The sequence below is a fragment of the Macaca nemestrina genome, chromosome 13, assembly GCF_043159975.1.
Source record: "Macaca nemestrina isolate mMacNem1 chromosome 13, mMacNem.hap1, whole genome shotgun sequence".
Taxonomy (NCBI): Eukaryota; Metazoa; Chordata; class Mammalia; order Primates; family Cercopithecidae; genus Macaca; species Macaca nemestrina.
Window position 1 is genome coordinate 45,065,229 of NC_092137.1, and position 27,710 is coordinate 45,092,938.

The window sequence follows — 27,710 nt, forward strand, 5'->3', positions numbered from 1 at the left end:
ATCAAGTGTAGTATGTAGCCTGTTACTGGGTTAAACAACCATGTGCTCTGTCAATAAAATTATGATGGAGGCTGGGTGCGATGGCTCACGCCTGTAATCCTAGCACTTTGGGAGGCCCACGTGGCAGACTGCTTGAGCCTAGGACTTTGAGACCAACCTGGGCAACATAGTGAGACCATGCCTCCACAGACAATAAAAAAAATTAGCCAGTCGTGGTGGCGTGTGCCTGTGGTCCCAGCTAGTCAGGAGGCTGAGGAGGGAGGATCACTTGAGCCCAGGAGGTCAAGACTTCAGTGAGCCAGATAGCTGGCAGGGAGGGAGGTGAGAATGTACAGGGTCCAGGGTGATTTTTGACCTTCAGACATCGATTGCATAATCAATGTTCATTGATTATTGTGCTTTCATTGGGTCACAGCACAGACACGCACAAATCAGCCAGCTCTTCCCTGACTATGGTGGTGGCCTAGTCCATTTGGGCTGCTATAACAAATATGTTTTTATTTTCATGAATGTTTTGTGCATGTCCATAAGTTATTTTGGATATAAATGACAAAATATAGGAGATAGCCGTGTCCTATTTTTATTATTGGCTGTTCAATTGGCTGTTTAATTTTTTCCATTATTTCTTTTAAAAAACACTTGAACAGTTCTTTCCAAAATTGGTGGAGATTCTGCTATCTCTCACGTGATGATCACAACACCTGGATTAGGGGTTGGACTCCAGATGAGATCTGTGACTGTTCGGTTCCCTGGGATAGGGTTGGTTTTGTGTGTGTGGTGTGTGTGTGAGAGAGAGAAAGTGTGTGTGTACATGTGCAGGGGTGCTCTGCAAGGGTCTCACCCAACAAATAAAACAGCCTTCATTTTTAGCCCATAATTACAGTCTGCATGCAATAGTTAATGCAAGGTTGCCTTTAAAGACATTCTCATACACTCTAGACAGCTCTCTTTTACTTAGCCATTTCAGAGCACAGATTAGGAAAAGCTTCACTGAAGTCCCTTTGGTTAAATATGTTCTCTGCTTGGGGAAACCATGGCCACTATGAATAGAACCCTGTTTGCTGCCTCTTGTCACTCTCCAATAGTATCTCCAGGGCTAAGACACTATGGTAGAGAGTTGACATGTCTTCTCTTCTGTGATGTCTCGACCTGCTGAGAACAATTGGTGCAGGTATCCCAGGGCCTGAGTTAATCCAGGATCCGTCTCATCTCTAGGTAGTTAACCTGGGGTCCTCTGCACTCTGCCCTTGCAGGGGTAGTGAATGTCAACACTCTTTCTGCCCTACCATGCCTGCCCACTGGGAGTATAACTGATTTCTTTTCTTTATCATATCCCTTCTGGAATAACTAAAAGATTTCAAAAAGAACTCAAAACTGAGACACAATAAACACACACACAAATTGTGGCATTTACAATTTTAGATTATTAGATTGTTGAGTCTCTGTGTGCCCAAAGACCTGTACAGAGGGCTTTGGAGGGGTCACAGTAGGCCAGGAGTCAGAGCGGACGGTTTCTCAACCCAAGAGACAGGAGGTCAAACCTAAAAGAGAAGAAAAGCCAAGGATGATGTTAGAAAAAAAGAACAAAAACAGAAGGGAGCCTGGGAGGGGCCCAAACTAAGGTGTCTTGAAGAAGATATCAAAATTAGAGCTTGAGTGGGGCTTAAAGAGTCAGAAGTAAAACCAACGCATCTCAATCTGTAGCATCTTGTGAAAGGTAAACCTGGCTGGCACAGTTTTGGGGAGTACAATGCTTTTCTTTGGCTTCAGGAGACCCCCTTTCCCAACTCCTTTGACCTTCAAACATCGATTGCAGAATCAATGTTCATTAATTATTGTGCTTTCATTGGGACACAGCACAGACACGCACAAATCAGCCAGCTCTTCCCTGACTATGGTGGTGGCCTAGTCCATTTGGGCTGCTATAACAAAACACCTTAAACTGGGTGGCTCATAAACAACAGCAATGTGTATCCCACAGTTCTGTGTACCAAAAAGTCCGAGATCAAGGAACCAGCAGGATCAGTGTCTGGTGAGGGCCCATTTCCTGGTTCACAGATGGTGCTTCACATGATGGAGGGGGCAAGGCAGCCTCTTTTATGAGGTTCTCCCTCCATGACCTAATAAAGTCCCAAAGTCCCCACCTTCTTACACCATCACATTTGTGATTAAGTTTCAACATATTAATTTGGGGAAGACACAAACATTCAGAACATAGCTGGTGGGCAAAGGCCGAATCCCCCTTGGGGCATGGACCAGGGGATTGAGAACATTTGGAAAGGGAGAACTGGAGTGAACAAGTCATGTTGAAGGGTGAGTGAGTGCCCATAAGCCACCATCCTGTGAGTAGCATGGCAGTGGACAGGCACACAGGAAGAAACTGGCAGGTCTTTCCAGTGGTGATGTGAAACTCAAAGCCATTGGAAAGATGGCCATGTGTTCTGAAAATGAATCACCAGGGAGAAAGGAGACTCTTCCACCCAGACATATGAGATGCCTCTCACCTTCCCAATTATGGCCGATATTTGGGAGTCAGTTCCCCCCTCCACTGCCCCCCGTGGGGGAGAAGTCATGGTGATTTTGAACCTTGGAGGAAAAGAATAAAGCCATTACGGAGAAAGCTGGGTGTATGAGTAGATTATAGGCCTGCATGGTGGCCTGGTCACAGATTGCTCATACCTCAAATATCCTGAGTAGGAAAGGAAGGAGCAAAAATGGAATGATGATGATGATGATAATAATAATAATAAAGAATTAGCTGATATCAGATGTTTTCTCCTTGGTTTCTGCTTGCCCAGGTCTGACTGGTGCAGCTTATAATTAGTCTCTGCTTGCAGATGTGTGGTTCCAAAGACTTGTGGATTAAAGAGAAACTCTAGAATTTCTCAGTACCTGACAAGTTGTAACGTGAAAAGCTACACTTAGTCCATTAAAGATTTTTCACAGTGACATTTGAGTGCAGCTTGAGAAATATGCCACCTTGCCATTTATCATTTTCAGGGCATGGGTGTCGGAAAGGAGTTTGCTATGAAGAACAAAACAAAATGGATTGCATGTGTAGAGAGGTGAGCTGGCGAATACTGATAAATGTACTTCACTGAATGTCAGCAAATGTCACTTGAGAAGCCATTTGCAGCTACCGTAACAGCCTCCCAAACCCAACAAAGAGTAGCAAAAACGGGCAAAATGAACTGGGCATCTTGCTTCCGCATGAATAAGCAATCAGCCCTCTCAGAAGTTACACCAGAAAGTTGTTAAACTTGATAGAAGCAGCTTTTTCAACCATACTGACGCATACCATAGATTGCTACAGAGGGCTGGAGACCTTCTGAGGACGTCAGCGCTGTGACTCTGGGCAGAACTTCATAACCCCTTCTCTTCCAGGTAGGTGCCTTCCTTTTGTATGTGCAGCCACTGGCTGTCTCTGAGACATATTTTCTGGGTTTTCCTACACCAGCTTGCTGCTTTCGCTGTGTCTGCAGACCCCTCTACTCCCTATCTACTCCTAATCTACCCTCCCTTGCAGTGTAATCTGGGAGTGGCTGCAGATGTGACCTGGGATGCAGTCCTCACGTGCCATATCAAGAGAAGACTCAACAGAAACACCCTTGAGCCAAAATTTCAGTCTCTCACTCAAGAAAATAATTTTCAATGTGTCTCCTGGTTAATGTGAAAATTGGAGTAATGGACTCAGCTTCTGGTTCATTCTTGGTGACCTGGCCGAAACTTTCCCTCTATGTGATTTAGGATTTCTGGAAGGTGGGGGCCAGTGTTCTTCAGAATTCAGCTTGGGTTGAGATGTTCCCCTCTTCCTCCTCAGCTTAGTGAGTCTCCAGACTTTGCTGCAGAAAAGTAAATGGGAAAGAAGATCATATTCTCAGAAAAGCTCTCCAGGGAATGTGAGACTAATTAAAATAAAATTCCAGCTCCTCTTCATTTTCTAATCTCTGGGAGCTCCTCCTCCTCTTTAACACATACGAGGTCATCCAATACTTTTTTCCTCCATTATACCAAGAGACTTTAACAGAGTAGCCTGAATTTGTCTGGCCTTGTGAAATATACCACACACATGCACGCACGCACGCACGCACGCACACACACTGCCCACACAAACTGAGGTCAGTTCAGCTTTCATTGGTGCAATGCTGTGGTACAGGACTCAGATACAAGAAGCTCTTTGTTGAATGTACATCTCAGACTGTGTCCCTGAATGTGCTAATGGACACACTTCCCTCTTCACACTGTTCTGCCATATGTTTAGCCTGTGTACATTGGAAATGAACACATTTACAACCAGGAAAAGATGGGCTCTTGGGAAAGTGAGCTTCCCTCAGATGAACTCGGAGGGGTGGTGCAGGAAGGAGGGGTTGGAAGCTAGCTCCTCTTCAGTCAGACTCCTTGCAGAGTTCTTAATTCTCTTGGTGTTTCCTCCTTTCGAATTAGGTGCTTCCCATGGAAGGGCCTTTACTTGGGTCTCAGGAACTCACAAGCCATCTGCTTATTATTGAAATTGAATTGCCCTCAACTTGTTGACTTTCACATCAACAAGTTTAGTTTAGGAAGAAACAGTGGCATGTTTAGGAGAGAAAAAAGGAGAAGAAGATGAAAGTCAGATCTCTGGATCAGCGGTGGAGGTGAGGGAAAAGTGGAAGAGATCCTCCAGGGAGAATGAGATGTGCAATGTTCTGCTTGAGGCAGGACCCATAATAGAGCCTGGCAACACTTTACTCAGTTAAGGCACTTTCTGAAGAGCAAATCTCTGCTGTGTCCCAGTGTGGATTGCATGTCCCAGACCCAAAAAGCTATTAAAGCATAAAAACATGTTCTAAAGAACAGACAATGTGGGTACAGATTTCTCATTGTGCCAGTATTATTTTCTTAGTTGCTGTAAGTTTAAAATTTGTGTTTTAAAGCTCAAGCTAATAAGCATCTGTTCCCTGGTGTGAAAAGAAACTGTTCATAATTGATTAATATCACACGAATCCTGTAATTGCTGGAGGCTAGAGCTATGTAAAATCCTACCTTCCTATTGTTTTGTCTTTAAAGAACAAAAACAAAAACCTTGTCGTATAGACAAGGGTAGCCAATATTGTCTCTGTCTTTCAGTGAGAAAAAGCAAAGCTGGTTTGGGTGAGGTACTTTACGCACTAATTAGTGGCAGTAGCAGGTTTCCTTGTTTTTAATCCAGAAGCTGTTTACAGTGGATTCTTCTCTGCTCTATTTAAAAACCTAACAAGCCCCCTTTAACCATTTTGCATTGTGGGATGTTTCAAACAAAATGTTAAATTGCTACCACAAGAGGAAGATTTGTTAAAATACAAAACTCCTTAGAATTGCAGTAATCCCCTCATTCTTGCAAGAATGTAAACAGGACATCAGTTCAGGGAACATTTGCCCATGGAAAAGTCTCCTCTGAGCAAGAAACTTCACCCACTGCATGGTAGCAATGGGCATCATTTAATCGGCTCTAGACATTCCCATCTCAAACTGAGCTCCCCTGTCCTTGAAAGAGTGGAAAGATACATTAAAGTGGGAGATTAATAAGCAAATTTCAGGTTAACGCTGCAGGCAGGCCATCCTAAGGAGAAATGTTTAGAGGAATTTATTATCAGACTTCCATGTAACATATTCATTCATTCAAGTAGGCACTTTTAAATGCCTACCTTACGTCAGACCTGACATAATATCTTACCTGGATAGCAAGTTTGTTTAGAAGTCATACTCTTTGCCATCTAGAATCACACTCTCTATGCTCAGCTCAAACCCCATCTCTTCCAGGAAGCCTTCTAAGATTTCTCCCATGGTTGTGCCCAACCAGGACACCCATAAAACAGCATTGTTCTGTGCTGTCCTGAACTGGGTACATCTTTCTCCCCAACAAGTGTTAGTTCCTTGAAAAAAGGGTCTCTATCTTATCTCTGCATCACTGAGATAGTCTTTCCTAATCTACTCTTTAAAATGAGATTTAAGGCACTGAAAACCGGGTTATCTCTCTCTCACACTGAGATCTAAACCACTTTGGTGTGAATACATGGGAAGCAGCCTTCTCCTCCTTGGCTACTGATAGTGTCTGGATTCAGTATTCAATGAAGGTCGTACCAACGATGTAGGTTGGGAAGGAAGTGGATGGGTCCATCTGGATAATCTGGGTGCCATGCAGGAAACATCAGACTGGTTAATTTGGAGGAATAGGAGCTGAATTATCCAAACAATTGTGTAGATGCAGCCTTTGCTGGCAAAGCCATTTTCCCCACCTCTGTATCAAATATGCTTTAGAGATTTGGGAGTTGACACCGCATCCAGATATAGTGGGAGAGAAATGGAGAACATTCACATTTTGCTCTACAGTTGCCAGCCTTGAGGCATCCAAGCTTATTTCCTACTAAAGTAACTTATACTATTTCCCAGTGGGAAGAGTTTGGTGTAGGAATCATTACATCTTCCCTCTCTTGTTTCTGCCCAGGTAGTCACAGGGGAAAGAATACCTAGCCTCGCCAACCCCATACAGCCAATTTTATTGAAATCTAAGATTTTGCATGAGATCTGCACATGTTAATGACTTGTGATGAAGAGATTTTCATTTTTAAATCAGGGATTCAGAAATTCCCTTCCTTCCTTGTGATGCCAATTATTTTCATGTGGGCCTTTCAGGGAAGAATCTTTAAAAGTTTCAATCTTTTAATGCAAAGAGTCCCCCAAGCAGGCAGAATACATCCTGTCAGAGCCAAATGTCAGGCCAGAAGAACCTGTGCTTCGAGTCACTTGGCAAATGCACAGAGTTTAACAAGCTCTATTTTTTCCCTTAAAAATACACAAAACTCACTTAACATAATTCATAGTAACCCTTTCTTATTTCAAATATTTCATTTCAGTTCCTTAAATTGTTGCCCTGCCCAATTAGGGGGGAAAAATCTGCTTTCATTTTAAGAAGCAAAATATAAAGTTTCTAAAAGTAAGGATAGCTGAAAAGTTTTTTCCCCTCTTAAACTGACATTCAGAAAAAATAAATTTCTATATTCATTTACTTCTGATGTGAGAGCAGCAATGCCACCTTTGTTCAAAGAAAGTTTTTGAAATGATACAAATCTCTATGTGCTTGTTTCTAGAATTAATACCCATCTGTTCACTGTAGCGGTGGGATTTTCTACTAGGGGAATCCGCATTGGGAGAAGTATCCCCGCCTCGGGAGCATTTAAGGAAATTTTAATATCCAAACAAAAGCAGTATTACCATCACTACCCACTCCCTCCCTTCGAGGAAAAACAATTAATAATTTGCATATGCTCATGACACAAATTAAAGACAAAGGGCCCCTCACAGGCCGTGGGCACTACACACCACTCCGCAGGCTGCAGAGTCCCAGCGCCGAACGGTTGTAGCTTCCGAACGAATAGCATTAAGCTGCACCACTAAAGCGAGGTGTTCTAGGCCCTCTGGCCCATTCCCATCAGAGAATCGAGTTTCCCCAATCAGAAACATCTCCCAATCTTTCCGTAAGCTTTTAGGGGGAAAAAAAGAACATATAGTTCCAAGGGGGGAAAAATACATATATACTTTGCCCTTTTTATTTTAATAGCCAAACATTGTAATGCTAGCTAAATAGAAATTCTTGTCTGTTAATAGGTTCCTTTAGTTTGTAATAAATAGGAATGCTAATGACTAAAATTTAGTATTTGGTATGCATTAGCTTTTGTGAGCTTTTCTTTACCGTCCTCATTGACATGCAATATGGCAAGCTTCCTTTGAAACATATTTATAAAATAACTACAGTATAATTAAACCAACAAAGCCATCTTTTAAGTAAGCTTAATAGCACAGGTTTTTTTTTCACCTCCGTAAAATTTACTTTAAAAAAGAAAAATAGTTGTGCCTGAATCCCACTGTATATTTTATTCTGTGCATCTAATATTTCCTTTGCATCTACAATCTATGCATATCTAATTCTTTCTGACAACTATGATTATTAATAAAGTGCTTGTGAAAGATATGCTTCATAGCTTCTTCAACAAGAATAATGTTTTTTTGTTAATGGAAATTGTAACATATCTTGACAGATACAATATATAAGATGTGCTTTTTTCTTAATTGTTAATATTGCTGTGCTGAATACACAAGGAGCAGATCAACAGATATGGCAGGTAATAATCAGAGTGGATGCCATTTTATACAATGTAACTAAAAATATTTTAATGATATAAAAGCAATAGATAAATAAAAGCAATTATGTTTAATTTTGCTTTTGGTGTGCCGGCAATTTTTGGTTGTTGCTGCTGTTGCCAGTGCGTTCAGTAGAGTAGGAAGCTGGAAGCGCAAAGCAACCGGACCGAGGCGGCTCTGCCTTCTTGCAGCCTAAGGGTCCTGCAAGCCGCCCTTTCTCTCTCCGCAGCTTCAGCGATCCAGGCTCGCAGGGCCCGGCTGAATGTTAATTTGGGATACACAGGAGCTCAAGTTCACTGAGTTTTCCGCAGTTTTGCAAATCCTTTTCCCTCTCCCTATGCCTCGCGGTTTAAGACCACGCGATTTCCCAAAAAGAAAAACTCAAAAGATGCCAGGCGCCGGGCTGGAGTCACTTAGAGCCAGCTCTGGCTGCTCCTCCGCTTCCCCGACCCCGGCCGCCGCTCGGCCCTGCCCCTCGCGCCTCGCCCCCTTCTCCAGAAACTCCGTCCTCACCGCCTTGCCCCCAACCCACCCCCCGCGTGGAGAATAAACACAGTTGACATCACTCTTATAATCTTTATTTAAAACTGTTTCCAAGGTTACAAATTGCCGAGCCTCGTATGCAACAGGTTCCTCCGAAGCGGTATCATTACAGATTAACTGTAATGTGTAGGATTAGAATAAAAGCATAAGGGATTAGGTAAAGGGCGACGCTCGAGACATAACGCCCGAGCGCATCTCGACTGAGTCAGCCGAGGGAAACCGGGAAGGCGCAGGGTGTCAGGGCGCCATGGCGCCGCCAAGCCGGACTCGGTTCCTCCGCTCCCGCTCCCAGCCCCGGCCCCAGAGCGGTCAGGACGGCGGCGCTGGAAGGGCCAACGCGGCCGAAGGTTTTGCAGCCAGGCTTCCCGGGCGTCAGGGGCTAGGGACGGGTCCCCGGAACTGGGGAAGATGAGGGGCTGAGAGGCCGTGGAGGCGGAAGGCGCGGGCACGCCACGGCCCGGCTGGGAGCTTCGGGAACGCCGCGCCCGGGACGCAGTCTCCGAGCGGTATGAAGCGCAGGGAAGGCGGCGAGGGGACCCGCACACCCGCACGGGGCACCGGATTTGTCCATGTGGCTGACACTGCCTTCAAGGCCCAGGGGTGATGGGGCCCTTCCGGGCGTCCTCCTCACCCCCACTCCGCCGCGCCTCCCCTGTCCGGCTGGGGCTGGGGACAGCGGCAGGGGATGGGCAGCCGCGCAGGCCGCCCGCACCCTTCCGAGCCCAGGCCTCGGGCCTTCGCCGCCCGCCCAGGCCGTGCGCCCTATTGGACCACCTTCCCGCCGGCCTTCGCCTGCCCCTCTCGCGCCAGGAAGGCCCTGGAGCTCCCTCTCCCCTCACACCGCTTCCTGCAGGGCCAGGGCTCGCCGTGCTGGCCCCATTTGGACTCAGGCCTGCCCTGGGCCACGGCCTCGGGCCGCTGACGCAGCCCCGAGGGCTGTTTGCGTGTCGGAGTGGAGGGCGCGGGGCTGGAAAAACAAACAGGGCCGGGGCGCGGAGGCTCGAGGTGGGGGCCGAGGGGGCTGGAAGGAAGTGCGCAGTGTGGCGAAAGCGCGAACAAAGCCCTCTCGGGAGCCTCGTCACCCCTCGGTGACCCCAGGCCCGTCCCGCTGAGCCGCGGGGCTCCCGGGCCTCGCCTCCGAGCAGGCCGCACCGCTCGGTGGGCGAACACCAGGCCTCCGCGGCCGCCCGGGCCCGTGCTCCCCTCGGTCCCCACAGGCCGAGCCCACAGCCCGCCCCGAAGGCGCGAGGGACAGCGCGGCCGGCGGTGGAGCCTCACCCAGCCACGGAGCCCACAGAGCGAGACTGAGGAGGACTCCATGTTATTGTCCGTCGGGAAACCGGGCTCCTCTGGGGCGCGCTGGAGCCACCACTCTGCCAGCAGCCGGGGAAGGGCCGATAGGGCTCCCAAGTGGACGGAAGTGGGCGACCAACTTCGCCGCGACTCCTGCTTCCTAAAGAAGGGCCTTGGTTGAGGAGGCGGCGGGAGGGGACTGTTGCAAACAGCTGTTCCTCATACATATTTCATTACACAATCAGATAATGCGTCCCACCACCTTCTCAATTATTCACAGATAAACATTTTCAAGACGTTTTGACATCTGTCTTAGTGCCTGCTATTAATTTAGTAATCACTGTAGTTAAAAATGTATGGGATTTTTGCCGTCGGAGCACCTCCTATCCGGCGCGCGGGCCCAGTGTGGGACTGTGGCTGGGAGCCCGGGCCCTCCGGGAGTGAAGATACCTTTGGAGGTGAGACGGCCTCTATAGCGCGTTGACACTGTTGATGGAAGGGATTAAAGGAGTATCAGGTTATTTTAATTTATTGTTGAAGATGATGACTGCCCCCACCCCCACCCGCATACCCTCCTCACTTTCCCACCCCAACCCTAGACCCGACAACACGGTTCAGCCCTTGCCCCGGGCAGCGGAAATGGTTAGCTTCATCTAGGAGTTTGTGCTGAGGAAGGCGCAGGCAACCCTAGTCGGCGTAGACAGAGAGAACCGCACGCAATCACTGAGCACGATTTCTCCCAACAAAAAAACTAACAATAATAGCGACCCACGCTCAAGAGGTCTCAAACCTCCGAAGTTTTGCCCCAAGCCTTGTGGCCCTGGCAGAAGTGACAAGGGCATTTGGGAAAGACAGAGAAAAATAAACTCGCTCCAGTGGCTGTACACGGGGCATTTGGGGCTATGAGAAAACGAGTTGCTTTTCTGCTTGAGTGATAAATGTTGCAACAGGCATAGCTATGTAGACGCAAACAGTTTTTAAAACCAGAGAAGCAGAGTTTGAAGAACCTTGTAAGGCTGAAAATAATAGCAAACATTTCCAACTTCAGGATGTTGTGATTGTTGGGAAAACTCTAGATAAATTACCCACACGGGGGAAATACTCAAAGGTAAACGAGTTTGTGTTCTGAATCTCAGCTGCCGGGAATGAAAGTTACACTTTGAGTTTGAGAGTGATGTCTATTTGTTTCTCTTCCTTCTGTCACAGTCTCTTTCCCAGGTGAGTTAGCAGGTGGACTTTGATTTTTAAAACAAGGAATTTGGGAACAAGGAAAAACAAATCTGGTGAAAGAAAATGGCCCTGGAAGAAACTGCCCTTCCAACGAAGATTTAAGTGACTCCAAAGTGATTTTCACTCTTTATTGTTCAAAATATCCACAGGAACAAACTCGCTAAAATGTCCAGGAATTAACTATCTAGAAAAAGAGAAGGACATAGTGTTTGCCCCCAAAAGAGAAGAAATTCACACCCCCATACTCTTCTGTTTCTAGGACAACTACATCTGCAGAAACATGTCCTCTTGTGGTGTTTTCCGGGTGGTTCATTTCTTCTTCACAAAGTGGACCCTCCTCTGCCCCTTGGAGGGTGGTCATCCGAGTTGCTGGCCCAGAAAGTCCTTTTCTTCCACCTTCTTTGTCTAAATGAATCTTCTCGGACTTACATTCCACTTTCAGATGAGAGAGGGAGGCTCAGAAGATGTGCTCAAAAGAGAGAAAGTTGAGAAGGGAGGTGAAGTGGAAGTGAGGGCACCCCTGCTCCCAGGGAGGCTGCCTCTGCTGCAGGAAACCCGGAGGTGGCCACTAGAACTGGTTAGGCCAAGGGAGCTCACAGTAAAAACAAGCCTATGTAGAGTAGTTTCTCAGGCCTTGCCCAAGAGCCACTCTGGAAACCCCTCTCTGCAACCCCCCACCTCTGCCCTGGACACGGTGCTCAGCCAGAGACCGGACAGCAGGGGGTGAGGACTTCCCAATATATCACACAAAAAAAATTTAAAATGAACTATGTAATTTGGTTGACTCTTAAGTGTGTTCTTTTGCAAATGTATTTGACATACAGGGTACTGGGGTGGAGATGGGGGCAGGAGGGTGTGGATCCGTGTGAATGATCAAGTTTAGGATAAGAAGGGTGAAAGGGGCAAAATAAGGGCCCTTCAGCTTCTCAGGGCATGGTTAGAGCTAAATGTTCCTATTAAGAATTATGAATCTCCCAGCAGTGAGTGAGAACTTGCATGCGCTCCACCCAAATCCTTTTTCAGAATGCAAACCCCTAGGTCAAAAATAATAAATAAACAATAAAAACAATCTCGGTCAAAATGAATCTTTCCTGGATTGTCCTTTTCTGGGTATCTCCAACAGAGCTGAGAGGAAGGCTAAAAGGTTGGCTCTGGGTGGATAAGGCCTTGGTTCTTTCTAGTGGCCAGGACTTGACCTGAAACCTTTCCCCCAGTCGGCTCAACAAAGTTTCTCCCTCCGAGCCAACGTCCCTCTAGCAGGAAGCCCCCTTGGCCTTGCAGCCTGAGTCCTCATTCTGCGAACTCTCCCCGTTCGCGGCTTCCTGTACATCTGCCCTTGCGGTTGGGGTCACTCCTCGCGGGCACTGTGGTTTTTGTCTGCATCTGGACAACTGGGTGTGCACCCGTTCATTCAAATAATTATGCCTGTGGACACTTTATTCCTCAAATTCCTCTATTAGTGTTCCTTTAATTCTCCGATGTGTATTCGGGTACAATTGCCTGTACGTTCCAGGCATAGTCAGGTGACTCAGCTTGAGTCTGAGCTCAAACGTGCGCGACCCCATGTCTGCATGGGGAGGAGGAGGTGTACACGTGCAAATGCGGGACTTTGGGTGGAGTGTGAGGTTGATATGGCTTTCGGTCCCAGGGCGCTCTAGGCCCCTCTTAAATACTTTCATCTGCCCAATTTCTTAACCTTTCAGGACAAGGAGGGAGACCCTCCGCGATCCTGCGCCCTGCCACCCTTTGGGAAGGATAGGACCATCATCTAGGACGTCTCCCGGTGGACTGTGGCTGGGCTGGGCTGAATGGGCGGGCGGAGGTCTCCAGGTCTCCTCCTTGCTCTCGATTGCCCCCATCACCCAAGCCACCTCGAGGTCGAGTGCGCCCTGGGGCTCTGTCTGGGGAGGTCATGGCGTCTCGAGGCGAATGATATGCACGTTTTGGGGCAAAACTCTCCTAGGCCTCCCAGGAGCAGCTGTATTTGTAACTTGGAATTGGCCTGGGCCCGCCTCCCTTGGCCCCTCCTCCAGCCCCTACCTCAACAGGCAGCGCTCAGCGGGCTGCCAGAGTGCGCTTCCCGGACCACCCCCAAGCACCCTGGGACCTCACCACCCCTCAGGGTCCCTGGGGCATCCTAGGGGCCTGGATCTGGAAGAATGGGGGCCAACAAGAGTGGCCAGGGCTCTCCTGGGGGCGGTTTTGCCATGTATTCCTCCGCTAGAATTAGCCTTTCGGGGCCGAGCGCCGACAGGTTTCAGAGGCCAGCGGGAACGCTGGCCACGGGTGTGTGAGGGTGAGGGGTGTGGTGTGTGTGCACGTGTTCGCGCGCGACTGGAAGCGGTTCCTTGTGCATTTCTAGAATCTTGTAGATGTGTTTTCTCGTGAGAATGATGCGGACTTACCGCTAACTTCAGGTCAGTTTGTTTGGAAAGGGAGAATGTCAGTCCGATGGTCGGTGGTTGTGTCTCTCATGAGCATTCGTACGTACAGAGTGAGGCCACCTCCCCTCCCCCATGCAGTCTCCCAGACCTGGTCAGAGGACCCAGGCCCCAGGTCGCTGAGGCCCTTGCTGTGCGCCCTGGTGCTCTGATCCTAAAGCCTAAGCTACGCCGTGCCCACTTAGGGTCAGGGTGGAAAGCCTACGCGGGAAAGGGGGACCTGGAGAGCTACCCCCACGTCCATGGCAGGGTGGAGTCCCGACCTTGGCATATTGGGCCTACCCACTTGGCATCTCCCTGCCCCGACCCCGTCTGGGATCCGTATTGGCAGTGCCAAGGGAGGGAGGAATGGTAAGGGAGTTGGGTCGGTACAGGACGGAAGTGAAGATGGAAAGAGAGAAAAAATAAACAAAACTAGGTAGGGACAAGGAGATGGGTGAGGCTAGGGTAGGGGTGGAGTTGGTGCTGCCTTGGAGAACAGCGGCTTTTCACCCTGCTATAGGGAGTTGTGTTTGGCTGAGCTGCCCCCCCCCCAATAAAGCTAATGATGTAGTAATTTAGGAGGGGGAGAGGGGCTGGGCAAAAGGAGAGAGGGGAGAGGATGGGGAAATGCGCGCCCCAAGAGCGAAAGCAAACAGCTGTGAAGGCGCTGCCCGCGACTCAGGCTTCCCAACAGGTTAGCTATACTGGGATCCACCCGGCATTTCGCAGGAAGGGGTGGGGGGAAGACAGAGCGAGAGGGGGAGAGAGCCTCACAAGAGGACAGAGGGAGGGAGGGAAAGAGAGCTGGGAGCCAGAGAGCGCACCGCGCGGCTTAAAAGGAGAGACTTACTAATGAATATTTATCCGCCGCTGCTCGGTGCTCCCGGCTTCCCTTACCTTTCTGCAGGTAAGATCCTCCCTGTGCCCCAGCCCCGGGGGCCCTCCTAGCTCCTCAATCGGGGTGCCTGTTGCTGGGCGGGAGGGCTCTCCGTCAGTAGGGGTGGGAGGGCGGCTCTATTCTGCGTTCACTCTGGGTGCCCGGGCATGCGACCCTGCACGACTAGGAACCGCGTGCGTGGGCTCCTTGTGTGGAATGAGCGTGAGCATGTAAGAGTGTGTTTGTGTGTGTATGCGAGAGAGAGACAGACTATGCGCCCGCAAGCAAGCGCGCCTGTTTCTGGCGCGCTCTGGAAACATTTTCCGACTTTTCACTCGGACGCCCTGGATTTCTCGCCTTTGCCTTTCTCTGCTTCCCCTCCCCCTTCTCTCGCCCTCCCCTCCCCCACCCCGGTCTACCCCACCCTACCCCACTCCTACCCCGGCTGCTGAGGCGCTCTTCTGCCGGCTATTGTACGGCTGGCGCGGGCTCCCCTGGGCCGCATCCCAGGCCTCTCATACAAGATGAATAGTTCTGTTTCCGCCGTAAACCCCCACACAAAGGCTGCTCGGCCACCGGGTCCCCTGTCCCCCTTCCTGGGGACTTCGGCTTTTGAGGTGCTGCGGCGCGTTGTTTCTCCCTCCCTCAGGGCGCCAGGGCCCAGACCAAGGAGCTAAGAGTGATCAGGACTTGGGGGTACCGGGTGGAACTCCTTGGGGGCCGCCCGCCAGGCTTCCTGGGCTGCAACTCGGAGCCCAGAGACCCCCACGGGAAGGGCGCCTCTTCCCCCACCACCACCCCAGCCTTCGCCTGCGGGAGGAGCACGGGGAACCCGGCCCAGCCGAGGGGGAAAGAGGGAGGGGAAAAGGAAGAAGGTCGGGGTGGGGCTGACCTTATAACCAGAATTCTTTAAACGGACTTACCCGGCCACCTGTTGAGAATCCATGTGGGGTCGGCAGGCTCCGGAGTTGCGCAAGGTGGACACACAAAACCAAAAGCCGGAGTTGGAAAAAGAAAATTCTTTTTCTCACCGGCCGTCAGGCTCTCAGCTCCGCGCTAGGATCGGGTGGCTGTACAACCAAGATCGACTTTACCCTGTCCGCCAACGCCCCCCTCATCCCACTGCTCCACGGCTGGGAGGCTCGGGACTCAGAGCTCGCGGACTTGGCGCTCAGGGCCAGCACCAGCAGCTCGGCTTAAGCCGGGGCAGGCTCTCTAAGCCCTGCTCAGAAGTCAAGAGCAGCAGCTCTGCTGCTCCTCGCCGCCTTTCATGCCGCGGCCGCTCCTCATTCTTGTGCCTCGGCCTCTCCCGGCCCCCTCGGACAAAACCCCCAGAGCCCGGCCACTCTCTTCCCGCTAAATCCCCTTCGGGGTCAGTGCTCTACCAGCACCGGGCCGCGCGCCTCTCCTGCCAGCCGTGTGGCTCTTAAAGAGCTGCACCCCTCCTCCGCCCTGCGCGATCCCCCGACCCCCGCCTCCCCTCCCCTCTCCTCCGGATCTAGCCCCCCACGCCGACGCCTGAGGTCCCTGCTGCCCCGACCGATGCCTGCGGACTCCCAGCCCCCTCCCCTCGCCTCCTCCCCTGAGCAGCCGGTGGGCCTGGCCTCGAGGCCACAGGGCTGAGTTCTACCCTCGCCTCAGGTCCCCTTTCTCACCAGCAGCGCCCACCCCTCTCTTCCCCGCCCCTACTTTAGCCCTCTGGGTCGATCAAGGCCCGGGCACCGCCTGTGCCCAGCTCAGAGGTGATGCCTAAAGATTGCCAGTTTAGGGTTAAGTTAGGGGGTTATGGGATGGGGAATGGGGCAGGGCATGCTAGTGGAGCTAGGGAGAGAAAAAGGAAGAGGAGCAAACGAGATGCCCTTGGAGGGCCCTCCGTATCCCAGGGCCTACCTGGCCTTTTGGCTCCTTCCCACGACCTCCAGAGATGCTCACGCTGGCATGGGGTCCTGAGGTTACCAACCTGACCAGGCCCACTGTATGTCTGAAGGATCCTGGGCATGTTTGTGTTTGTGTGTTGGGGGATGGAGTCCAGAAAGTCCTGAATGTGGATCTGGAGCAGCCTGCTTCCCAAGCCCAGAGCATTAATTCCCCCCAAAAGTAACCCTTAAGGGCCCAAGAGCTGTGTATGCAAGGAGGGAGTGAAGGACCTTGACCTCCAACCGCTCCGGGAAAAGGGCATCAGAGGAGAGGAGAGACAGGAAGGGAAGGAAGGCTACTCTTCCTGAGCACTGAAGCACAGTTTCTAAGAGGGTGTCTTAAATTTACGGGCCAGCCATGTCAGCTACCCCACTAAGAAAAGGTGAAGTAGATGACTGCTTTGGTTTCCCTTGCTTCCAGAGCTCTGGCTCTCTGCCTCTCTGCCAGGCTGCCAGGCCAGACTTGCAGGGTGGTCCTGCCTATAGTACTTTTTTGCTAGGCCTCCCTGGCACTAGAAGCCAAAGAAGGGATACCTCTGTTGAGAGGGAGTGCAGGACAGGCTGTGGTCCCCTGCCTTCCCTACTGCCCCTTGTCATAACATGTGACTGGGCTCTGTGAATGGTGGAGGCAATGATGGGTTAGGGAGGGGAGCTGCCCACCCTTTCTCAAATCCAAGTCCTGGCACACCAGGTCTGGCTGTTCAGAAGGGGAACCTTGGGAAGAAGTGTGTGGCCTCTAGGTAGTGGAAGCCAAGGAAACTTGAGGTGATAGGAGAATGGAAGGCTGACCCTCAGCCACCCCATTAGTCCAGATGCACCTTTAAGGAACTGGAGTGATTGATTTGCAATTGGTCCTCTTGGGAGAGGTTGACAGTGCACTCCCTGGGCTGGATCCTTAGACAGCAAAAGCCTCTCCCGCCACCAGCCACCCTCCCCGCACTTCCCCCAACCGGTACGGCTCTCACCTCCCAAGTCTCCCGCCCCTCTTTCTTGGGGCTGGGTCACTGCAGGCATCTAGGCTGGGTTTGTGCCCATCTTCCTGGGCCTGGCAGTGGGAGGTGCCGTGGTTCAAGACAGAGTCAAACTTCCCTTGTTTGAGAATGTGGGGGGTGGGGGTGGTGGAAGGGCCTTTAGAGGGCGGCGGGGCTCATTAGGCGGAGCAGGGTGCGGAGAGGTGCGCGCCGCCGGTCCCTGAGGCCGCCTTTGAGTCGTCGGGGCGGCTTCATTAAGCTGCGCTAACAAGGCGTACAAATGCCGAGCCCAGCAGCTTTCTTGCAATGCCCGGCCTTAGCAGGGCGCCGGACTAATGAGGGTCACTCAAAGGGGCTGATCAAATATTCAAATTTCCCCGCACGCCAGGAACTTTTATGCATGGAGAAAGTTGAGGCAACTGAGCTGTGTTTACTGTCCGGGGCGACAATTGCTTGGAGCGCCAGTCCCCGGAGGCTAAGGCGGGGGGCGGGGGTGCGGGGAGGGAGCAGTTGTTGTTGTTGTTTTTCAAAGGAAAGTAATCGGGGTCCTTGAAGGGCTTCGCTGCCTCCCCGCCTGCGTGCTGCGCTCCCCTGCGCCCTCCCAGGCCGCCCGCGCCAAGCGCCTCAGTTTGCAGCTTGCGGGGAGGCCCAGACTATGGGCCACCCGGCCAGCCCCCGCCTCCCGACATCCTGGGAGCCGGAAGGGGCGTTGCCCCCACAGGGCAAACCTTCCCCCGGCCTCCTGGGTCGACTGTTTAGAGCCAAGCAAGGCCAAGTGGGTGCAGCTGCCCCAACCCTCCGGATCCTCCTCTCCCGGAGGCCTGCAGACCCGTTGGCTTTCCCTGTAACCCAAAACAAGGAGAGAGTGGGAGGTCTCTCGGGCGTTTTCCAGATGTGGTTTAGACTTTCCCAGTGCTGGGATTGCGGCTGACATTTGTAAATAAATGCCAGTAGGTCCGGGTACAAGGAGAACACTCTCTAAACCCCAAAGACATCTTTTCTCCCTGCCCCACGTGAAGGGATCTTTTCGATCCCCGAGGCCAGGATTGAAGCGGGGATGATGGCAGCAAATTTGTTCTGCACAGGTGACCCGGCCTGTACGGGCGCCAAGTCCCAGATCCCGCAGAGTGGCCAGAGAGCAGAGAAGAGACGTAGGGGATCTGCAAGCTGACCTATCCACCCGAGACTCTCCGCTCTGAGCGACCCAGGGTGCAGGCACCCTCCACACGCCACCTTCTCTAGCAGTCCCCCAGGGTGCCTTCCCAGTCCTCGCACTGCCCTAGAAGTTGCTTGGTTCCCAGACCAGCGAGGAAGGCGGCGTGGGCCCTGGAACCCAAGGTCCCTCTGCTTCTGCTCCACTCCCCAGTGCCCAGCGCCGGGGAATTTGGGAGGGGAAGCTCTGGCGCTCCACAGCCCAGCTTCCCACCCAAACACACACTCAGAACCCCTCGACTGAGACCCTATGGAGCCTGCGCCCACAGCCCGGCCAGGAGCCACTACGGCCCTCCGCTCTGGGACCAGCCGCCCCGCCTCCCTGCCCTGCTCTGCGGACTCTCAACTTACCGGCTCCAGGCGGCGAGAGTAGTGCTTCAGGCCAGAGTCGAGAGGCGCTGGCGGCGGCTGGACCGCGAGGTGGGCTCGGTGGGCGGCGCCGAGCTCGGCTCTGCTGGGAGGCGCGGACAGCGCGGGATGCCACCCGCCCCACCGGGTCCCGGCGCACAAAGCTACACGCCTAGCTGCAGCCCTCTGCCCTGCTTGGCGCTCCGGAGCCGCGGTCACCACCCGAGCAGGCGGGGTGCGGCGGGGCGGCAGGCTCTGGGGCAGAGGCTGGGGGGGGCAGTGGGGGTGTCGCCAGAGTCTCAGCCCCACTTGCCTCAGTTCTCCCTGAGTGGCGATGGTTTTTGATTTCAGCGCTTTCGCAGAGCCCGCAGCACCTGCCCAGCCTCCCTCCGGGGCTGGCCCGGCAGTGGCAGGGAGAGGCCAGGTCGCCCCCACCCGGAGGCGGGGGTTTCGGGGACGGGGAGGGGACTGACCGGGTTCACCCGCCCGCCCGGCGCCTGGGTCCCTGGCTCCGGGGGATGCAGTTTCGGGGTCACGAGCTGCTTTCAAAAAGTTGAACACAATATTCGGAAACCCACCCGTAGGAATTCTCCCCCCACACGCGGCACAATACCCACTCCCCTCCCCTTTTTCATTCCTTCCTCCCCCGCTTCCTCCTCCTGCCCCTTCCCCCTCCCACCCTTCAGCCTATAATCCTTCCCCTACGAGAGAAAGGGATCGGGAAGAAAACATGAAGTGTCTGTTTTTGAGTCCCAACCTTTGGGCTCTTTCTGGGCCCTCAGTGAACGACCGCCCAGAGCTTCTCAGCTGCATTGGAGGAGGACTCATGGCCGGGAGGGGAGGAAATATATGTGGAGTGGAGAGAGCACTGAAATGGGGCTTGGCAGGAGTGGAGAGAGCACTGAAATGGGGCTTGGCAGGTCTTCCCTTTGGAGGAATATTTTTCTGCCCCAGTCGTCGTGTTTAAGACCTGCTACCTCACGGCTGCCTCTGGCTAAGTGAGCCAGTATTGGCCCCTCGCCGGTCCCAGGGCCTCCCTGCCGCCGGAAGCCTCCAAGGAGGCTTGCACTTGCCGGCTTGCTCTTACCCTCGGCCCTCAGAGGCCTGGCACTGCGGGAGTCAAGGCCTAAGCAGGGCTCCAGCTCGGAGTTTAGGGGCTGGGACACTCGCAGCCCCAGTCACGTTAGGTTTCCCATTTAAATTCTCTCTCAACCTCTCTTTCTCTCTTCCCTCATTGAGATCACCAAAGTGGTGTGGACCCGGCGCCTTGCCCCCAGATCTGCATCGGAATGCAGAAAAGATCTTTTTAAAAAAAAAAAAAAAAAAAAGTTTTGAATTCCTCAATGATTTTTCTTCTGGAAAGGCAGCTTAGGATAATTATTTCAGCTTTATTGAGGGCAGATTAGTTGAAGTCTGGGCGCTGCGTTTCAATACGCGTTGTACACGGGCCGACAATGTGGTCATTGTTGGCTACTGTGTGTGAATCTATTCAACATATACACTTTTTAACACCAAACCGAGTCCTGTCTAAATATACACAGCGCTCAGGGAAAGACGTCTCTGACCCCGACAAATCTGCGTAAATCACACTTCCATAGTTACAGAAGCCTCACAAAGGGAGGCCCGGCTCAAGATGCTGATTACATCTTCTTAAAAGCAACATACCTAAGAATAAATACCCATGCCTGGCCTGGGGGCTGTAGTGGCCAGAGACAGAGAGGGCCCTCTGTGTTCTATGGGCCTTTTGGGGTGTGTTTTAGGCTTTCAATGTTACTTTCCCTAGAGAAATTAGGCAGTTTTAAAATAATAATGGTAATTATTATTATTTTACAATACGAGCAAACAAGCAATTTCAGGCCTTATTCACTTCATCCGGGTGGCTGGCCTCCAAAGTTTGAGTGCCCTCTGGGGCTGGCAGGCAGGACCAGAGATCCTTCTGTTGTGTGGTGAGGAGTGGGCATCTGTGGGACTTTTCCGGGTCCAGAGGGCTCTTGGGCTTCTCGGCTCCCGCAGCTCCTCCACCACTCCTCACAGAGGCTGCTGAATTCTGGGAGGAAACAAAGAGTTGAGTTGCTTCTTAAGATGGAAAGAACGGTACTGTTTGGACTATTATTTTAAAATGGGTGGTGGGGGAAATCGAGGCTCCTTGGCTGGGGAGGGAGTAAAGAGAAGCCTAACTGATGAAGAGGGAGCTGAGGTGAATGTGGTCCATGGGCACCGATGGGGGAGGCAAGAGCGGCCTCCAGCACCCTGGGAACTGGGCTTAGGCTCCCTGGCGCCAGATACCCTCGGAATCCGGGATCCCTGGCTGGCGCCACGGCCCGCTGGGCCAAGGTCGGTGCTTGGTGGGCCCCATGATCTCATCTCTCCTTTCTTCCTTGCCACTATTAGTGCTCACATAGGCAGAAAGAGGCGACCCGACGTGCAAACCATGTGCAAACCGCGCCCGCTGGGCTGGTCAGCCGTCTTTCCTTGCCCGCCGACCTGGCCTATGTAGAGCCTGGGGGACCCTCTTGCCTCCCAACAAAATCCCCGCTCTAATTGCACATCCCATTCAACAACTCTGTGCCCAGGGCTTTTCGAATTTCTGGATCAACTTCTTTGGGGAAAAGGGAAGAAGGCGGCTCAGAGACAGCGATAGAGAAAAGAAGAGAGAGAGGAAGAAGAGAGAAGAGAGAGAGGGGGAAGTAGCGAGATTAAGAGTTGCAAAGATAAAAAAAATTCTCTTTATCCCCCCCTTCTCCCTCCTTCCCTGCTCTCCCCCTCCCCCCGCCCTCTGGCTAAGTGGTAAAACCGTCCTTACGTTCTCGGTATTGATTGGCAGGGCTGACAGTGATTGGCAGTGGTTGCCGTGGCAACGCCACAACGACACGCCACAGACCAATAGAAAAGCGAAACAAAATGTTTCAATGCTGCACTCACTGTGGATTTAGGGGAGATATTATGAGGCTGTTGTCATTAGGGCGATTGCGGTGGAATCGCTGAATCTTGACTCGGCGGTGGTTGGCTCTCCCTCTCCTCTCTCCCTCTCTCTCTCCGTCTCGGGTTCTCTCTCTGCGCGCGCGCACCGGGCCGCTCTCCTTCCTCCCTCTCTATGTGGCTGCGCGGGTGTGTGTGTGTGTGGATGTGTGTGGGGTGTGGGTGTCCTTTACGCCCTTCCTCCTCCCCCTCCTCCTCCTCCTGCTCCCCCCTCCTTTCCTTCTTCTCCTCCCCCCTCTCCTCTCCCTCCTCCTGGTCCTCATCGCCCCTCTCCTCCTCTTCCTCCCCTCTCTCTTCCTCTCCCTGAATTTTCTCCTCTCCTCTCAGGTCAGTCCATGGTATTCCGCTCCCCCCTAGACCTCTATTCCTCCCACTTCTTGTTGCCAAACTTCGCCGATTCTCACCACCGCTCCATACTTCTGGCGAGTAGCGGCGGCGGGAACGGTGCGGGAGGCGGCGGCAGCGCGGGAGGCGGCAGCGGCGGAGGGAACGGTGCGGGAGGCGGCGGTGCTGGCGGAGCAGGCGGCGGCGGCGGCGGCTCCAGGGCCCCCCCGGAAGAGTTGTCCATGTTCCAGCTGCCCACCCTCAACTTCTCGCCGGAGCAGGTGGCCAGCGTCTGTGAGACGCTGGAGGAGACGGGCGACATCGAGCGGCTGGGCCGCTTCCTCTGGTCGCTGCCCGTGGCCCCCGGGGCGTGCGAGGCCATCAACAAACACGAGTCGATCCTGCGCGCGCGCGCCGTGGTCGCCTTCCACACGGGCAACTTCCGAGACCTCTACCACATCCTCGAGAACCACAAGTTCACCAAGGAGTCTCACGGCAAGCTGCAGGCCATGTGGCTCGAGGCGCACTACCAGGAGGCCGAGAAGCTGCGCGGCCGCCCACTCGGCCCGGTGGACAAGTACCGCGTGCGCAAGAAGTTCCCGCTGCCACGCACCATCTGGGACGGCGAGCAGAAGACGCATTGCTTCAAGGAGCGGACTCGGAGCCTGCTGCGGGAGTGGTACCTGCAGGACCCCTACCCCAACCCCAGCAAGAAACGCGAACTGGCGCAGGCCACCGGCCTCACTCCCACACAAGTAGGCAACTGGTTTAAGAACCGGCGGCAGCGCGACCGCGCCGCGGCGGCCAAGAACAGGTTAGTGGCGGGGCCCGCGGCCTGGCTACAGCCTCAAAGGCCTGGGAAGGGGAGAGGGGTTGAGAAGGGGCTAGTGGAGCGGCCGCTGAGCGTCAGGGAAGCCGTGATTCCTGGCCAGTTGGAGAAAGTTTCCGCTTGTCCTGGGCGCGCGGAAGAGGGGGCGGGCGGGCTGTGGGTGTATTGATTGCTTTGACCAAGAGGGGCTTTCGTCAGGGCGGAGAGTGTGTGCTTGCGACCCGAGTGCCCGCAGCCCCTGATTCCGGCCCCTGGGAGCCTTAGCCCTGCGCTGCACCCGTGCCTGCCTCCTCAGCCCTGTCGCCAGCTCGGCAATCCTCTGGAGCCTGGAGACAGGGAGGGAAGGAAAGCACTCCTTGCCATCTGGTTCTTATTTCTGTGCATTGCAAAACCCCGAGAGAAATCCAGGAGCGTCAGAGAGAGGAAAGTTAACCTGGGTCCCTATCACAAGGGGAAAAGGCCGGAGGCCACTGCACAGCGGGCCTGTTTCCCGCAACGCTGCACTTTGCCTAACCGGGAGCAGGAGAGCCGGGCTGGGAGCGGAGAGGCCTAGTGTGTGTGCGTGTGCATGTGTGTGTGCACGCGCGTGTGCATGTACTCACCCTCCTGCCCCAGCCACGGAGAATGCCTTTGGTCCTCTAAGTTGGGAAGCGGGCAGGAGCAGCCTCGTTGCTGGCAAGTTGGCCACAAAGTCACAAAATTGTATAGGGCTTGACCAACATCACAGGAGTTGGGCCTGGGGGAAGGAGAAAAAGAACCAGAGGGAAAGAAGTGGATAGGGGAAAGGAGTGGGGGGAGAAGGGAGAAGGAAGAGAGGAACTTGGGTGAAAGCCCTGATGTGGAGCCTTGTCTCTATCCAGCCAGGAAGGCCCAGGGCCTGGTGTACCTCAGGGAGCAGGACCCCCAGCTGCTGACAGCTGCCTGTGGGTGGGGGGTGGGTGTGAGTTTCTGGAGGTGTGTTCGAGTTTAGGCGGCCGGGACCTGAGCCCATGGCCCTCTCACCCCTGCTGTGGAGCTCACTTTTCGTCTGATGAGGGGAGCTCCCAGGGTCAAGCCAAGGCCTCCTTGTGGAGATAATTCCAGATACCAGGTCCAGGCAGAAGGTTCCCGGTGGAAGAAAGGGGCAGCTGGAGACTGCTCTGTGCTCCTCTCTTGCCTTCTCTTTTGCCCCTTTGCTGTCTCCCTGCTCTTTCCCCACTTTTCCACCGCCAGCTTTCTTATTTTCTCTACCCTCGGTCCTGCGCTCTGCGCTGGGATCCAGAGAGCAAAGTATACGGTTCTACCCGGAGACGGGCCGGCCAGTGAGGAACCCGCAGCTCCGGGTGTGTGTTTGAGGGATCAGGGACGGGGTTACTGAGGGAACTCGACCGGTCGCGGGGTAGCCGGCTCAGTCTGAAGAGCCCCAGGGACTGCGGAGGGAAGAAGCGCCTGGCTCTCCTCCGACTTCTGTTGCTCCAGGGCTTGCAGTATTTTGCCGCTTGCACCCAGGCCTCCCTAGACGGCCGGGCTCGGGTTCTGCCTCTCCTCCGAGGCCAGTCTCTATCTGAGAAGACTTGGGACGCTCCCGAAAGCGGAGTCGGGAGCGGCGGCTCGGGGGAGCCGGGTGGTGGTCCTCTGTGTCAGGGCGGGCGCGGCTCTCTTTCTCCCGCAGGCTCCAGCACCAGGCCATTGGACCGAGCGGCATGCGCTCGCTGGCCGAGCCCGGCTGCCCCACGCACGGCTCGGCAGAGTCGCCGTCCACGGCGGCCAGCCCGACCACCAGCGTGTCCAGCCTGACGGAGCGCGCGGACACCGGCACCTCCATCCTCTCGGTAACCTCCAGCGACTCGGAATGTGATGTATGATAGCCAAGGCCGCCCTCCTCCCCCTCCTTCCCCTCCTCCCCCACTTCTTCCCCTCCTCCTCCTAGCCCTCCTCCTCTTCCTCCTCTTCCTTCTCCTCCTCCATCCCCAGAACAAACCGAAATCAGGATACCCAACCATACACACATACAAGTCCACACACACTCCCACCCCAGCCAAAAATATATTAAAAAACAAGAAAATAACAAATTAACCACAAACTATCAACAACCCCCAACCACCATCTACCACTACGGCCACCCCAAAGGACCCCGACGCCAACAGACAGTCAAACGCTGATGTTGCGGGCAGACAACATAAAAGAGGTGACAATTGTATACTTTCTAGGACAAGCACGGCTTCTCCTTTCGGTTCCCATGGACCCGGCACCCCACCTGCATGACGATTTATTTGTATCTGGGAAAATATTCTCTCTAGTTAAAAATGATTTAAAGAGTCGACTATACAAAAACCAATCACCACCACGAGGACAAGAGGACAAAAGCAAAACAGACAAAAAGAAAAAAAAAATCGCCATCTCCGTTCCGAATTTGTTAAAAAAAAAAGAGGGGGGGGGGAAGAACTCCTGGAGAGGGAAATAGCAAATGTTTCTCGCCTTTTGTTGCTCTCTCTCTCTTTTTTTCTCTCACTCTCTTTCTTTCTCTTCCTCTCTCTGTTTTTAAGTCCAAGTATTGGTCAAACAAAATGCAATCTTCTGTTTTTTGTTCAGCAGACAATCATTTTCTTCGTAAGCACCTTTTTCTCTCCACTCTGTCACTGCCTGTGTGGGTACTGGTTATAAATGTGGAAAAAGAATAGTTATGACTGTAACAGATTTTTATTTTTATTTCAAAATTTTATATGAATTATGTATATCTTAATGATCGGTCATTTTCCCAGTTTGTAATATATGTGTAGAAATTGCCTGTATATGATATTGCTTTTTTCTCCTCTCCCTTTCTCTTTCTCTCTTGTCCCTCTCTCTGTCTTCCTCCCTGCTCACCTGTCTCTTTTCTTTTTGGGATTCTCCTCCCACTCAGTGCTCCTGGTGTCGTCTTGGCAGTCAAGAAGAGGCATGGTGGCCTGGGTTAGGAAGAGGGACCCCATCGCTAGCAAAAGCGGAGAGTGAGATTGTAGTATTCTTATGCAAAAGCTATTTCCAGTATTTCTTAGCAGCTTCAGAGGTATCTCTCACTCCCTGTAGGGCGCTTTTACTGTTATCTTAAACTGCGTGTTTATCTATATGTAAAAACTTTCTAAAGCAAATACAGTATTCTCCATTTTCTTATCACTCCCAGAGACTGGTGTTTTTGTCCGCCCCTGGCTCGTAGCCGCGGGGTGCTCGGCCTTCACTTCCACTGCTGCTCACCTGAGCTGGGGCAGAATTTCAAGGCTGGATGTCGGCCTTTTTTTTTTTTTTCTTCCCCCGAGGGCATTGGGAAGATCAGAACAGACCCTCCGGAAAGGAGCCAAAGCTGGATCCTGAGCAAAAAAGCAAAGAGGGTTCGAGGGTTGGGAGCGGGAGGCTACCGCCAGCTTCTTCAGAGTGAGATGCCAGACTCACTTCACCGCAGTATGCATTCAGCCGGAATTGTAGCCTGCCAAGACCCTGTGGGTCTTTGGGGGTGTGCTGGGCGTCTTTCAGTTGTTGTTGCTTTGTTTTTTAAAAGAAGAAACATACAAGGTCGCCAAACCCCAGCATCCATCCCGAGTAGAGCTGACAGGTTTTGTCGTCTTTTCTGGGGGTGGGGTGGGGGCGGGGGACAGTGGCCTGAGTGGGGAAGGCAGGAGGAGTGAGGGAAGAGGCCTCTTGAGAGTTTAGGGCCTGGAATCAGGATGGACTCCCCTCCTTACCTCCTGAGTGTGTGTCTATGTGACAGTGTGATTTGCCTTACGACTCTCTGTCTCCCTGAAATTTCCTTCCATCTTTGGGGTTCAGCTGGAACCTCTTGAGCCCCTAAGACATTTCAGAGTTGGTTTACATTTTAAAATGAAAACCAAAAAATCACCACCTCTTACTAACCATGTTCCCACTGGCCCCAGGCCTCCAAGCCCTGGGCAGGGCCCCCACAATTCCCTGGGATGGCTTGGCTGGCCGTGCCTCTGCCGCTCTGGGCCAGGGTGGCCTGCACCCAAGGAGGAGCAAAAGAGGTAATTTCAGAAAACTTGCCTTTACTTGAAAGGCCAATTTCCAAAGCATGGAGGATTAGGGGGGAAACGTGCCTGGAATTTTGCGTCCATTTCCAAACTAATTTTGACTTCCGATTTCCTTTTGTCCCCATCCCCAGCAGCGCCAGGGGGTTTAGGAGGGCCAGGCTGGGCAGAGAGGCTGTCTGGCCCAGAGGTGCCCTGAGTGTTCCAGTGGGACCTTGCATGTCCGGGGCGTGCATTTGGCAGACAGGGAAGGTTCCTGAGCGCGCCCCTACTTAGAACCAGAGCATTCAGCTGACCTTCAGAGCTCCCAAGTTCTGTGGCCTGGCACATGGTGTCAGAATCTCTGTGTGTGTTCACTGCTTGGGAAAATGTTCCTTGTCCTGCCACATTTCAGGCAATATTGACCCAGGTGGTAGGAATTTGGGAAAAGGACTGCCTGGATTCTACCCAACTTGAGCCTCTGTTCTGGGATGAGGAGCTCTGTCACCCACCTTTGCTTTTAGATAATCAGTCACATACTTCACACAGAGCTTGGGCCTAGAAGCCCAAAGAAGTGCCTGCCTCAGTGGGGAGAGTCTGGATGGACCCTGCTCAGCCAACTGACCAGAACTGA

General features: G+C 52.8%; 1 protein-coding gene, 1 long non-coding RNA gene and 1 pseudogene across 6 annotated transcripts in view; 1 reads left to right on the plus strand and 2 right to left on the minus strand.

Moving 5' to 3' along the window:
- Positions 1-1,565: 1,565 nt before the first annotated feature.
- LOC105464950 (uncharacterized) lies at positions 1,566-7,332 on the minus strand (annotated as a pseudogene).
- Positions 7,333-11,337: 4,005 nt separating this feature from the next.
- On the minus strand, positions 11,338-15,932 carry LOC112423693 (uncharacterized). Its single transcript, XR_011611682.1, has 2 exons — positions 15,447-15,932; positions 11,338-11,692 (listed from the first exon to the last, which is right to left on the minus strand). It is a non-coding gene; the product is annotated as an uncharacterized lncRNA (long non-coding RNA).
- Positions 14,470-27,710, plus strand: part of LOC105464948 (SIX homeobox 3) — a 33,697-nt gene continuing 20,456 nt past the window's right edge. For 2 of the 5 annotated variants that reach the window (XM_011713121.3, XM_011713122.3), the window contains exons 1-3: positions 14,470-14,553; positions 22,277-23,087; positions 24,754-24,913. In XM_011713121.3, the coding sequence (XP_011711423.2) occupies positions 14,499-14,553; positions 22,277-23,087; positions 24,754-24,913 (1,026 nt within the window). In that variant the 5' untranslated portion in view covers positions 14,470-14,498. Of the gene's footprint in view, positions 14,554-22,276; positions 23,088-24,753; positions 26,335-27,710 lie in introns of those variants that run through there. The other 3 variants (XM_071076649.1, XM_024787745.2, XM_071076650.1) reach the window with 3 other exon arrangements.